This window comes from Protopterus annectens, chromosome 8.part0 (genome assembly GCF_019279795.1).
Source record: "Protopterus annectens isolate FY-2018-M chromosome 8.part0, PAN1.0, whole genome shotgun sequence".
NCBI lineage: Eukaryota > Metazoa > Chordata > Ceratodontiformes > Protopteridae > Protopterus > Protopterus annectens.
The window spans coordinates 1,251,119,186-1,251,131,451 of record NC_056741.1 but is presented as its reverse complement, the minus strand read 5'-3'; the positions used below and the strand labels follow the sequence as shown (position 1 = coordinate 1,251,131,451).

Below are 12,266 nucleotides of genomic sequence, written 5' to 3'. Positions count from 1 at the left end.
TTGCTGTTGCTTTAGTTTGGCAAGTTTTATTTAGAGAGATCCTTTTAGCATCCAAACAGTGCTCCTCTTCTTTTAAAATTTAATCTCAATGGGTACTTTATTCAGTTGCATAAATGAAAGTAAGCAGATTTGATCTTTATTTTTTAAAGTAACACTGTAGTACTGAGGCACACTTTTTTTTTTTTTTTTTTTAAGTTGGATCTTTTTGCCTTTAAGCAGGGAGACGCTTTTATTGAAGGACCTAGTTCTCCATGACAGTGAATGGATTGAGTGAGAGGTTTCCTTTCTAAACCCCAGTTGTGGCACTAAATTTGGTGTAAATGTGAAGATTGTATAGTATTTCATAAATTTAAGTAAAATGAACAAAAAATGCCACTGAATGCAGTGTTAATTTCATTCTCTCTTTTTTTTTTTTTCCCCAGACTTGATAAAGTATTTCAAGTTCTCATTTTAGAACTTGGGACATTACATGAAAGGAATTTTTAAGAATTGCAACGAAACATGGATTACTACTCTGATAATTTTCCAAACAATGAAAGTCAAAAGGGAAAGAACTACGGTAACCCCAGTGAATATCTGAGAGAAAGTGAATATCAAAGAGGAAATATTTATGGAGCAAAAAATGACTACCCAACAGGAAACTACCGCGCAGAAAGTGGTTACAAGGGAAATGAGTATGGCACAGGAAATGACTATGGCAGACGGAATGACTATGGCATAGAGAACTATGGCAGGGGAAGTGACTATGGCACTGGGAACAACTATGGTATGGGAAATTCCTTTGACAGGGGGAAGGACTACGGCAGGGTGAGTGAGTATGGAACGGGCAATGACTATGGAAGTGGAAATAACTACAGCAGGGGAAATGATTATGGCATGAGAAACGAGTATGGTAGGGGGAATGATGGTGGCATGAGAAGTGATTTCGGCAGGCAGAATGATTATGGGAGGGGAAATGAGTATGGAAGGAGAAATGAAAATGTTGGTGAAAATGACTATTACTCTGGAAATGCCAGTCAGAGGGGTAGCATGGGGGGAAATGCTAATCGTTTGACAGAGGACTCCCAGGGAGGAAGTGCCAGTCGCACAGGAAACTTTAATCAAGCAGGAAGTGTCATCTGTCCTGGAAACTCTAACCGCACTGGAAACTTCAGTAACTCAGGGAATCCCACTCGATCAGGGAACTTTAATCGCTCTGGAGACTTAAGTCAGGCAGGAAACTCCATTCATGTGGAAGACCGCCTTCATACTGGACAGGGCAGTCACTTGGGAAATGCAACTGGAAACCGCTATCGTAGTGAAAATGATTATGTGCAAAATGAATATGGGCATGAAAAGGAATCTAAGAAGGAGCACTATGAAAAAGACACAGAGGAGGATCAAGATAAAGAAGAGGAACAGGAGTCTGAATTTCGTTGCACAGTAAGTACTTATCTGTTTTTAGTGAGCTGTGATGTGGGTGTACTGGTACAAGTGCTTAAACTTGTGGTGAAATGCTTAGTCTGATGTTTTCCCTTTCAGAACTGCTTGATTAGTTAAGAATCTGGTGTGTAATTTTTGATCTGAAGTAGTTAACTTCATTTGATCAGCAACCTGTGGGTATCGGATCCGATCCCGGATCCGAGCCGGCAGCTTTCCAAGCTATAAGATCCGAGCTCTCAGCTCCTCCCCTTTACCCAGAATACCCTGCTACCTCCCCCCAGTCCCCAGATCTCATTTGCCGCGGCTTTTGACAGCTTAAGTGATGAGCTCTTGGCATTGGTGAGAGTATTTAAAACTATTTTAAAATTCTTTTTCTTAATGTTTTTCGTGTGTGTGTGTGTGTCTAGTAGGCCCTTAGTTTTTTGTATCTGTATTTTTTGGAGTTTTTTTGTGGTAATTTGTTTTTTCCCTACCCTTTCTTGTGTGTGTGTGGGCGCGTTTCAACGTGCGATGGCTGAGGGGCCTAAGGCCTTTTTTTCTAAATGCACTGAGTGTGGTCATAAGCTGTCCCCCGTGGATGGCCACACTCAGTGCGTTCTCTGCCCTGGGGGTGGCCCACTTGTCTTCAGGCTGCCAAGTGTGTGCAGCCTTTAACCCCCGGGCTGTGAGGGATAGGAGGAATAAGTTAATTCTGGCAGAACACTTGCCCGCAGATTCTTCCTCCTCCTCTCCCTCAGCGGCACCAGCTGCGGCTGTCTAGCCTTCAGCTCCCCCCTCCCCTGGCAGGGACTCAACCTCCCTCTGTGTCCCAGGGAGAGGGGGACTCTTCTAGCAAAGAGAAAAAGCATAGGGAGAAGGACCGGCATAAGAGAATCTCACCCCTCTGCTCTGCCTGCTAAATTAGTTAGATCTTCCAGGAGGGTCTCCGGTTCTTCCCCCTCTCGGCTCCATTCTCCCCGCTTTTCTCCGGAGGAGGAGTCCCAGTCTCCCTCGAGGTCATCTAGGCAGCCTTCCCGGCCCGCCTCGACCTCTTCAAGGTCTATTCGAAGTATGTCTGATGCTGATATAGACCGGATGATGCGTCGATTCCTCCAGGCCCAAATGCAGATGGAGGTGCTCGTGCCTCTTCCCCCTCTGGGGGGGGGGGAGCTCGGCCCCTTTCTTTGCCCCAATTGCTCCTTCTCTGATTCACTATCTGGTTTCGGAGTCTTTGGATCCAAGTCTTCTCTGAGCCGGGGAGTCTGCGCAGACAGTGGTGGCTACTTCGCCGACCATATCCTCTAGTGTGTTGGATCCGACTTCTCATGGCCGAGAGCTGAGCTTCAGATCTGCAGGGGTCAGTGTGTCTTCTGCTCCATTTCGGTCGGAGCACTCTACCCTTTCGGGTCTGATCGCGTCGGCTCCGACTCTGGTCCTCACGTCGGAGCCAAGTTGGCTACTCTTGGAGCTAGGGGAGAGTGGCTCGCCCTCTGCTTTTGACGTGGTGGAGAGGGTGCTGTTTGAGTTCCAGGTCCCCGGTCCGGGCTGCGGATCCACCCCTCACTCCCTCGCATTTGGGCCGGTCATCCATCGTCCTGCCCCAGGGACATCCTGAGCCGATGCTCCAGTTGGTTCCCGTAGGGGAACAGGACCCCGTTGGTGAGGCCTCCTTGGACAGTCCCGCCGAGGAGGTCGCTCACAAACGAAAGTGCAAGAGGAGGCACTTGGACTCCCCCGAGTCCCTCACTGAGGACACAGACGTAGAGGAAGGGGAAGGTTCCCCAAGGTCACCCCCCTGAAGACGTCTCCTTTGGGGGACATTATGGAAATGCTGCGTATTAGAGGGGGTTGGTCAGCCCAAAAGCCTTCCTTGGATAAGTCTATTTCTGGAGGCGTTCGCAGGCCCGTCTACCTCTTGGGTGCGTCCCCCCCCCCCGGCTGATCCCCTGGTAGACTTGATTACTACCAGGGCTTGGAAGGAGCCGGACACCGTGGAGCCAATCCCTAGAAGATCGGACAGGATACTTAGTCCTCCCCCTGGCAAACGGGCATGGAATAAAGGTTCCCCAGTAGATGCCATGGTGGTGGCGGATGCCACTAAGAAGAAACTAGCGCAAGAAAGTTCCTTGGGCCATCCTCCTGATAAGGAGTCTTGGACGATGGACCGTATTGGAAAGCGGATGTTTGCTTTAGCCACCTTTTCTATAAGGGAGCTGAATTATCTGGCACACGTCATTAGACTCCAGTGGGATCTGATAAAAGAATGTGCTGGAGCTCCCCCAGAGTCCATGGCGGCCGAGGACAAACGGACTTTCTCGGCTCGCATGGCCACTCTAAAGTTAATTTCTAACACTTCCATGCGGCTTCTGTCCTATGCCACGGAGGGAGCGGCTGGAGCCAACGGGGCAGGGGTCGCCTTGCGGCGCCACACCTGGCTTCACCTTTGTGACTTTGCGGAACCCTTCAAGGCGTCCTTTGCGAACGCTCCATTTGATGGTTCTGCGCTATTTGGCAAAACCATCCGCGACATGCTGCTCCATAGCGAGAAAGACGGGAAGACGCTGTCTGCCGTCGGGATCCGCTTCTCGAATCGTCAAAGGTCCTTCTCAAGGAACCAGAGAGGACAAAAGAAGATGTGGTTCCAGATGTCCCAGCAGTCCCGTCCCGCTCCGAACCTTCGTCCTTCAGAGGCAGAGGAGGACAAGGTGGATGCCTGCCCAGGGGCAGAGGGGGGGGCGAAGAATTTTGGGTCCAGAGAACCCTTCTCGGACCGACCCGCGCAGCATTCCTGAGGGCTTGCCCGGCTGTCCTTCTCTGGAGGCAGTCGGGGGGCGGTTTTCGGAGCACCTACGAAGTTGGGAGTCCATTACGACAGATCGTTGGGTGCTCCGAATAATATCCAGAGGTTACACTATCCCCTTTCTGAATCTTCCCCCACTAACAAAAGCGCCTTCCCGATGTCCCACCCAATCAGAGGGAGGCTGCGGCTTCAGAAATAAAGAAGTTGCTAGAAAAAAGGGCCATCCAGCACGTCCCCCCCAGAGCAATCCGGGTTAGGCAATTACTCCAAGTTCTTTTTGGTGCCAAAAAAGACTGGGGACTTGAGGCCAATTCTCGACCTATCAACTCTAAACCTGTTCATTGCAAAAGAGAAATTCCAGATGGTCACTCTGCAATCTATTCTCCTCTTCTACAGGAGAACGACTGGATGTGCTCCATAGACCTCAAGGACGCGTACTACCACATTCTCATGGACAGACAGTCCACAAGGTTTCTCCGCTTTCAGCTAGGAGCCAGTCATTTTCAGTTCAAGGTTCTCCCGTTCGGACTCTCGACAGCCCCCATGGTATTCACGAAGGTCATGGCAGTTGTAGCAGCCCACCTGAGACTTCAGGGAATTCAGGTCTTTCCGTACCTCAATGACTGGCTCCTCACCGCCCCTACCAGGCATCTGCTCTGTTCCACCAGGGATTATTCCTTATCCTTGGCCCAGCATCTAGGCATTGCCATAAATTTTCAGAAGTCATCTCTTCATCCTGTGCAAGTTCTGGATTTCATAAGGGCCAGGATAAATACGCACCAGTCCAAAGCCTTTGACAGCGGACAGGTTGCGCAACTTGTCAATCCATGTAATAACGCTTCTACAGTCCCCAACCCCGCTTGCAGAGTTGGTCTTGAGAGCCCTAGGTTCCATGGCGGCAGCCATCAACTTTTCACCTCTGGCACGGTTACACATGAGAGTCCTTCAATGGACTCTTCAGGTTCAGTGGTCTCTCCTCCTTCACCCATTGGATTCTCCGATTCCCCTAAGCAGGGTTTGCAGGAACTCCCTTCTCTGGTGACTCCATTCCCAAGAGCTGCAGGAAGGGAGACCATTTGTGATGCCTCAACCCCAAGCCACGCTGACCATGGACACTTCTCGCCTCGGGTGGGGGGGCATTCCATGGGCAGAACCGTCCAAGGCACATGGACCCCGTTAGAGACCGTTCTGCATATCAGTGTCCTGGAGATGAGGGTGGTGCTTCTAGCGTTGGAAACCCTTCAAGACCTTCTTCCTCTGGGGACTATTGCAATTCAGTCAGACAACATGGCAGTAGTCTGGTACATCAACAAACAGGGAGGAACCAGATCTTACCCTCTTTGTCGAGAGGCTATGAGAGTTTGGGAATGGGCGATTTTCACCAATCGCTTTCTGATAGCAACGCACATTCCGGGTCGGTCCGACATTCTAGTGGAGAAGCTGAGTCGCTCGATCCTCACACCTTACGAGTGGTCTCTAAACCTATCAGTAGCGAATCAGATCTTTCTCAGATGGGGCAGCCTTGCTGCGATCTTTTCGCTTCTCCTTCAAATGCAAAATGCAGCGAGGTTTTCGCTCTTGATTCCCCCAACAGGGGAGAGCCCCAGAGATGGTCTGGCTCATGCTTGGCCCCCTAGTCTTCTTTATGCTTATCCTCCTCTTCCACTAATGACAAAATTTCTGCAGAAAGCTCATCGGTTGGGGAGCAAAATAATCCTCATAGCCCCATTTTGGCCTCACCAGATCTGGTTCCCTTACCTGCGGTCTCGCAGCGTAGCTCCTCCTTGGCTCTTGGATCCCATTCTGGATCTGATCACTCATCCTACGGGATTACAACCTCCTAACCTGGACAACTTCAAGGTAACTGCTTATTTGATCCAGTTCCACTGATAGCTAGGACTCCCGGTATCTCTTCTCCTGTAAAATCTATTCTGGTGGCGGTGCATACCAGGAAGATCTACAGAAGTAAATGGAAGCGTATTTCCATCTGGGCCAAACAATATGGATTTAGACCCCTTTACTTCTCCCATTCCAACTGTTTTTGAATTCTCTCCCATATTTTCTACCAAGGAGCCAGTGCTTCTACAGTCAAAGTCCAAATGGCAGCCATTTCCCATTTCCCCATAGGGGATAACCTTGGTCCCTTAGCGTCCGCTAAGATATGCAAAACCGTTTTGAAAGGCACCTTTCTGTTGAGACCTCCAGTCAGGAATGCGGTTCCCCCATGGGACTTGACCTTGGTTCTTCAAGCACTGACGGGCCCACCCTTTGAACCTGCAGCTTCAGTCTAGTTAAAATTCTTGTCTTGGAAGACTGCCTTCCTGATTGCAATTACTTCAGCCAGAAGGGTATCTGAACTTCAAGCCCTTTGTATGAAACCCCTGTATCTGGCCTTCCATAAGGACAGTATGTCTCAGGACTAACCCTTCATTCTTGCCTAAGGTGGCCTCAGAATCCAATATCAACCAAACCATTAACTTGCCTGTTTTCTTCCCCAACTTTCAGAACAAAGGGGAATACAGGTTGCACTTATTGGATGTGCACAGACAATTGAGTTTGTACTTGCACAGGACAGAGGCTACTCTGAAATCGGATCAACTCTTCATGTCTTTCGCTAAGCCATCTTTGGGAAAGCCTATTACGAAAGTTACCTTAGCGAGAGGGATATCACACTGCATCCTTCACACTTATTTAGCTTCTGGCCGGCCGGAACCCTTGGAGGTTCATGCCCACTCTACCCATTCTATGGCTGCTTTTGCAGCATTCTGGTCAAAAGTTCCTCTAGATGACATCTGCTCAGCAGTTACTTGGTCCTCTTCTCATACCTTCATTTCTCATTGTAAGTTGGATCTGATATCCAGAGGTAGGGCAGCATTTGGCTCCGCAGTGCTCCAGAATATCCTTCCTTGAGGACCGCCGAAGGTTTTTGGTAGCTGGGGACTCTGTCCCACAGGTTGCTGATCAAATGAAGTTAACTACTTCAGATTAAGAAGTTATGTACTCACCATAACGTTCCATCTGAGTAGGTAACTTAATTTGTCAGCAACCAACCCCCCCTCCTTCCCCCTAGCCTGTTTCATGGTTTATCCATGATGGAAGGTTTTCCTTTGTCATGCATTAGGTTAGTGTTCCTCTTTCGAGTGTCTTCGATGGTTGCTTTTTGTTGGATGCATATTTGGCAAACTCTGAGGACTGGAGGGAGGTAGCAGGGTATTATGGGTAAAGGGGGGGAGCTGAGAGCTCGGATCTTTTAGCTTGGAAAGCTGTCGGCTCGGATCCGAGGTCAGATAAGATACCCACAGGTTGCTGACAAATGAAGTTACCTACTCAGATGAAACGTTATGGTGAGTACGTAACTTCTTTTGTGGGTCTGTGCTCTATGCTATTCTCTCCTGTTATCTCAGTCCAGCTATTCATCTCTGAAACTTGTGCACTTGGTAGCATTTCAAGCCTCTGTTGTTGAGTATTGTAGCATCGTATGTCAGACTAAGATGATGTGCCTAGTTTCTGCATCCAACAGTTCTTTTTCGTCAGATTGTGGATAGCAAGCCAAACTTTTGTTCTGTAATTCCCTTGAACAGTGAGTAGCAAACTGAAGCTGTTAAAGTGTATGCCCCCCAGATCATGAACCATCCCGATTCCAGCATAGTCTGTACTGTTGTGAAAAGGAATATGATGTCATGCACTGCCACACATTCCAGCTTTTCAGTACGGTCATCTACATGCATAGGAGGCACAAACCTTAGAATAGTGCAACATCTTCAATGGTGGAGGTGGTTGAGCGTGCATGATGCATGAATTGGTGGCAGTTCCATTTTTGATGCAAATGCAATGCAGAACTGCTTTGGGAAGATTGAGGATACTGAGGGGAACCATTTATTGCACCTTCTTGTGTCCATGCCTGAAATAGATGTTCTTCATCTCACATTGCTGCAGTCCTAACACTTGGGTAGTCCGCTGTCCCTCGGTCGGCCCGAATATCAGAGTATAAGGCTGACGTCGGTCAAGGTGCATTTGACTGACATCAGAACGTCAGGGTACAAATGCGCATGACCGACGTCATATCCTCAGTCTTTTTTGCCGCATGGTGCGATGCAGAAGCAGTGTTGCAAGTGCCGTTCGGCGTTCTGAAATTTTTCTAATTGAGTTTCAGACCCGAAGTCAGAGTTGGTTAAGTACCCGTTGGGAATATTTTGTTTTTCTTGCCTCAGTGGTTTACGGATGTCAGAAAAAGTGAATAACTGTATTTCTTGTGGGAAGCGGATACGCATAGGGATTACCATAATTTGTGTATACCTTGTTTGGGACCTGAGCACGGCGTTGTTGGGTGTCGCTTTGTGCTAGGTTCAATAAGCACTATAAAGCGTAGGTTTGATTGTGCCAGGTTGGTCTTTGGGAAGCGGTGCAATTACAATATGCCGTCGGATGCTCCGGCGGCTTCCTCAAAGAAGCGCAAGGACAAGGCAGTTAAACCTAGGTTAGAGAGTCGTCCCGGACGCCGGTTCTTTAGAAGCGTCAGTGGAACGGTGGTTCCGGAGAGGCCTCTCTGGAGTCCCAGGGAGAAACTGTGTTTTACAGGATGTGGCCTCCCAGGAGGCAGGTCAGGCTGTAGGGGCTTCTCTGGTAACTGTACCCCTCCCTTCCTAAGGTGTCTAGGCCCTCTCTTCTGCTTCCAAGGCTTCTCCTAGAGGCAGGTCTAGTTTTGCTTCTGTGGGTGTCACTCCTAGTTCTTCAGGTTCAGTGCCCAAGAAGCACATGCTTAAAATGGCGGAAGATTTAATTACTTTGATTAGAGGCTCTATGCCCCTCCTGATAAGAGGCCTAGGATGGAACCTGTGTTGGGGATTATGAGCAGGCTTGGATGTGTCTGAGTCTTCTGAAGACTTGCAGGAGTATTCTCATTATTCTGATTGTGCTGTGGTTGATTCTACTCATTCTACTTCTCCTCCTGTGGATTTTTCTTTTACAGAGACCCTTCTCTCCATGGGAGGGCATTTTAAATGGGAAGGTCAGGATTTCTCTGATTCCAGGAAAAGGCTTAGGGAATTTTTGTTTTACCCCAGCATAGGCCTTTAGCTATACCTCCTGTTCTGAATGTGGTGGAAGATGTGTTTGCAGAGGCTTCTCTTAATCCTGATTCTTTGCCTCCTGCTCCTGTTAAACCAGATAGGTATTACAGGGTGCCTGAAGCTCATAAGTATCTTTTAAGAGTCCTAGGGCAGACCCAGAAACTGTTAGCCAGGGGCCTAAGGGTGTTAAGGCTTCTGTTGTCAAGAATCCAGTTCCGGCAGATAAAGAGGCCAGGGCCTTGGATAGGTGGGGAAAGAAAGTTTATACTTCTTCCACTCTAGCCATGAGTGCTTTGAATTGCCAGTTTCACATGTTGAAATATCAAAATTATCTCCTTTCACAGTTGAAATCTAAGGTTGATGCTCTGGCGGAAGGTATTGATTGTAAAGAGTTACAAGATTTAGTGCATGTTTCTGAACAGGTGGGTAAGCATTCTTTGCAATGTGGTTTTGATGCTGTTCAGGCCTCGTCTAGGGTGGCTGCCACTGGGTCAGTTCTTCGCAGGCATGCCTGGCTGAGGGATCAAAATTTATCTGACCATGTTAAAACTAGGATTTTGGATGCCCCTTTGCAATCTGATGTCTTGTTTGGTTCTCCTGTTGAGGCAGTTTTAAAGAAAATGGAAGACAAGGCTAAGTCTATGCAGACTGTTAAAGATTTTTTGCAGGTTCAGCCTCCAAAGTTTAGTAGAAATTGGCCTACTAAAGGGTGGGCGTATCCTTCTTATGATTCCCAGTCTAGGGGTAGATCTAGACGTGGCAGGGGCAGAGGTCAGGGCTTTTTCAGGCCTAGAACAGGGAGTTCTCCTGCGCAGTCTTCGGGTGAGGGCAGGGGTCAGTCCTTTCGTAAACAGACCCAATGACCTACCTTTTCAGCTGCCAGAACCTTCTCGCCTGGCAGCACCTTTGGGAGGAAGGTTGGCACTTTTCAAAGAAAATTGGAGTTTGATTACCCAAGACAGATGGGTACTGGATATCATACATCACGGTTACAGGTTTTATTTCCATACCTTGCCTCCTTTCAAAGGCATGCCAGACATTCCTCCTCAACAAAGAATAGAGGCTCACAAGCAAATTTCTCTGTTACTCCAAATAGGGGCCATACAGCGGGTTCCTATGCCAGAAAGGGGCCTAGGATTTTATTCTCGCCTATTCCTTGTGCTTAAATAGGGGAACACGTGGAGCACAATTTTGGATTTATCTATCCTCAACACTTCTCTGGACATTCCCAAGTTCAAAATGTTGGCGTTACAACAGCTTTTACCTCTACTGGGCAAGGATCACTGGATGGTAACTTTGGATCTCAAGGAGGCTTACCTTCATGTTCCTATCAGGCTAAGTTGCAGGAAATATCTGCGTTTTGACTGGGACTTCTCACTATCAGTTCTCTGCATTGCCCTTTGGCTTATCTACTGCGCCCAGAGTATTTACGAAAGTTCTGGCTCCAGTGATAGCTTTCTTCAGGCTAAAAGGAATACAGATCTATCCTTATTTGGACGATTGCCTGATTCTGGCTCAAGGAAGGAACTTCTTCGTCATTTGGAATATGTGATAGCAGTGCTAAGATGCCTGGGGTATTCTGTGAACGAAATAAAGTCCAGTCTAGTACCCTCTCAAGACATGTGCTTTCTGGGTGTAAGACTGAATACAGCATCCCAGATGGCCTTTCTAACCCCGGACAAACAAAAGAATCTTTCCCTTTACTTCCATCATCTATCTCTTCAGTCCGGGCTGACTGCAAGGACAGTCCTTCAAGCCTTAGGGTTCATGGCATCTTGTATTCTGGTGCTTCCCAATGCCAAACTGCATATGAGGAAGTTGCAATGGTATCTCAAAAATGTATGGACACAGCACTGCCAGCATCTGGACACTGTCATTCAAATAATACCTTGCATTCAAAAGGAATTTTTGTGGTGGGCTCAGGAATGTCACCTAAACAAGGGACTCTCTGTGACCCGGCCAGAGGCGAGTCAAATTCTAACGACAGATGCCTCAGACAAAGCTTGGGAAGCTCATCTAAACGGAAAGTGGATACAAGACAAGTGGCCTGTCAGACTACAGCATCTACATATCAACTTGAAGGAGATGTTAGCAGTCCAGTTTGCATTAATAGCTTTCAAGGATTTACTTCTTCCAGGGCAGGTGTTGATTCTAACAGACAACACAACTGTCATGTGGTACATCAACAAGCAAGGGGGAACACATTCTTATCCTCTATGCAGGCAAGCAATGGTTTTGTGGGAGACTGCTCTCAGTTTACAACTAAGTCTTCAGGCAAGGTTTCTGCCAGGAGCACAGAACTCCTTAGCAGATGTGTTTAAGCAGACAAATCATGGATCCCCACGAGTGGAAACTGGATCTTCATGTATTTCAGAAATTGACAGTGTCCTGGGGAACTCCAGACATAGATCTGTTCTCTTCTCCACTAAACCACCAGCTCTCCTCCCAAAGGTACTTCTAAAGGTCAGACAGGACAAGCCAAGGATGATTTTGATAGCTCCAGATTGGCCTCGACAGCACTGGTACCCATTACTGAGAAGTCTAGTACAGAAGCCTCCATGGCCTTTGCCTTTGATTCCACATCTGTTGTCCCAGGAGGACAGTCATTTGCTCAATGTCAAACTTCACTCTCTTCACCTAACAGCATGGCATATTCTGTTTTAAACCGTAGAGGGTCTCAACTTCCACAACAAGTTTTGAATGTGATTTTGGAAGCTAGAAGGCCTAGTACAAGGAAAGTGTACGCAGATAAATGGAAGAGATTTTTATTTTGGAGTGCAGTAAAAGATTTTGATGTTTCTGAGCCTAATTTGAGTGTGGCTCTTCAATATCTTACTGAGTTACTGGACAAAGGTTTGTCTTTCTCTTCTATTAAGGTTCATGCTGCAGCAATTTCAGCTCACTACGACTGTGACCCACCATTGTTTTCTCATCCTTTGTTCAGGCAATTTCTTAGAGGGGCAAAGAATATAAGACCCCCACGAAGGGCTCCTACT

The 12,266-nt window shown here is 47.7% G+C and overlaps 1 protein-coding gene across 2 annotated transcripts in view; it reads left to right on the top strand.

Moving 5' to 3' along the window:
* The window catches only part of LOC122809337, a 2,116,265-nt gene that overhangs the window by 110,779 nt on the left and 1,993,220 nt on the right, over positions 1–12,266 (top strand). For both annotated transcript variants that reach the window (XM_044080743.1, XM_044080744.1), the window contains exon 2: positions 423–1,422. In XM_044080743.1, coding sequence (XP_043936678.1) covers positions 502–1,422 — 921 coding nt within the window. In that variant the 5' untranslated portion in view covers positions 423–501. The remainder of the gene's footprint in view (positions 1–422; positions 1,423–12,266) is intronic.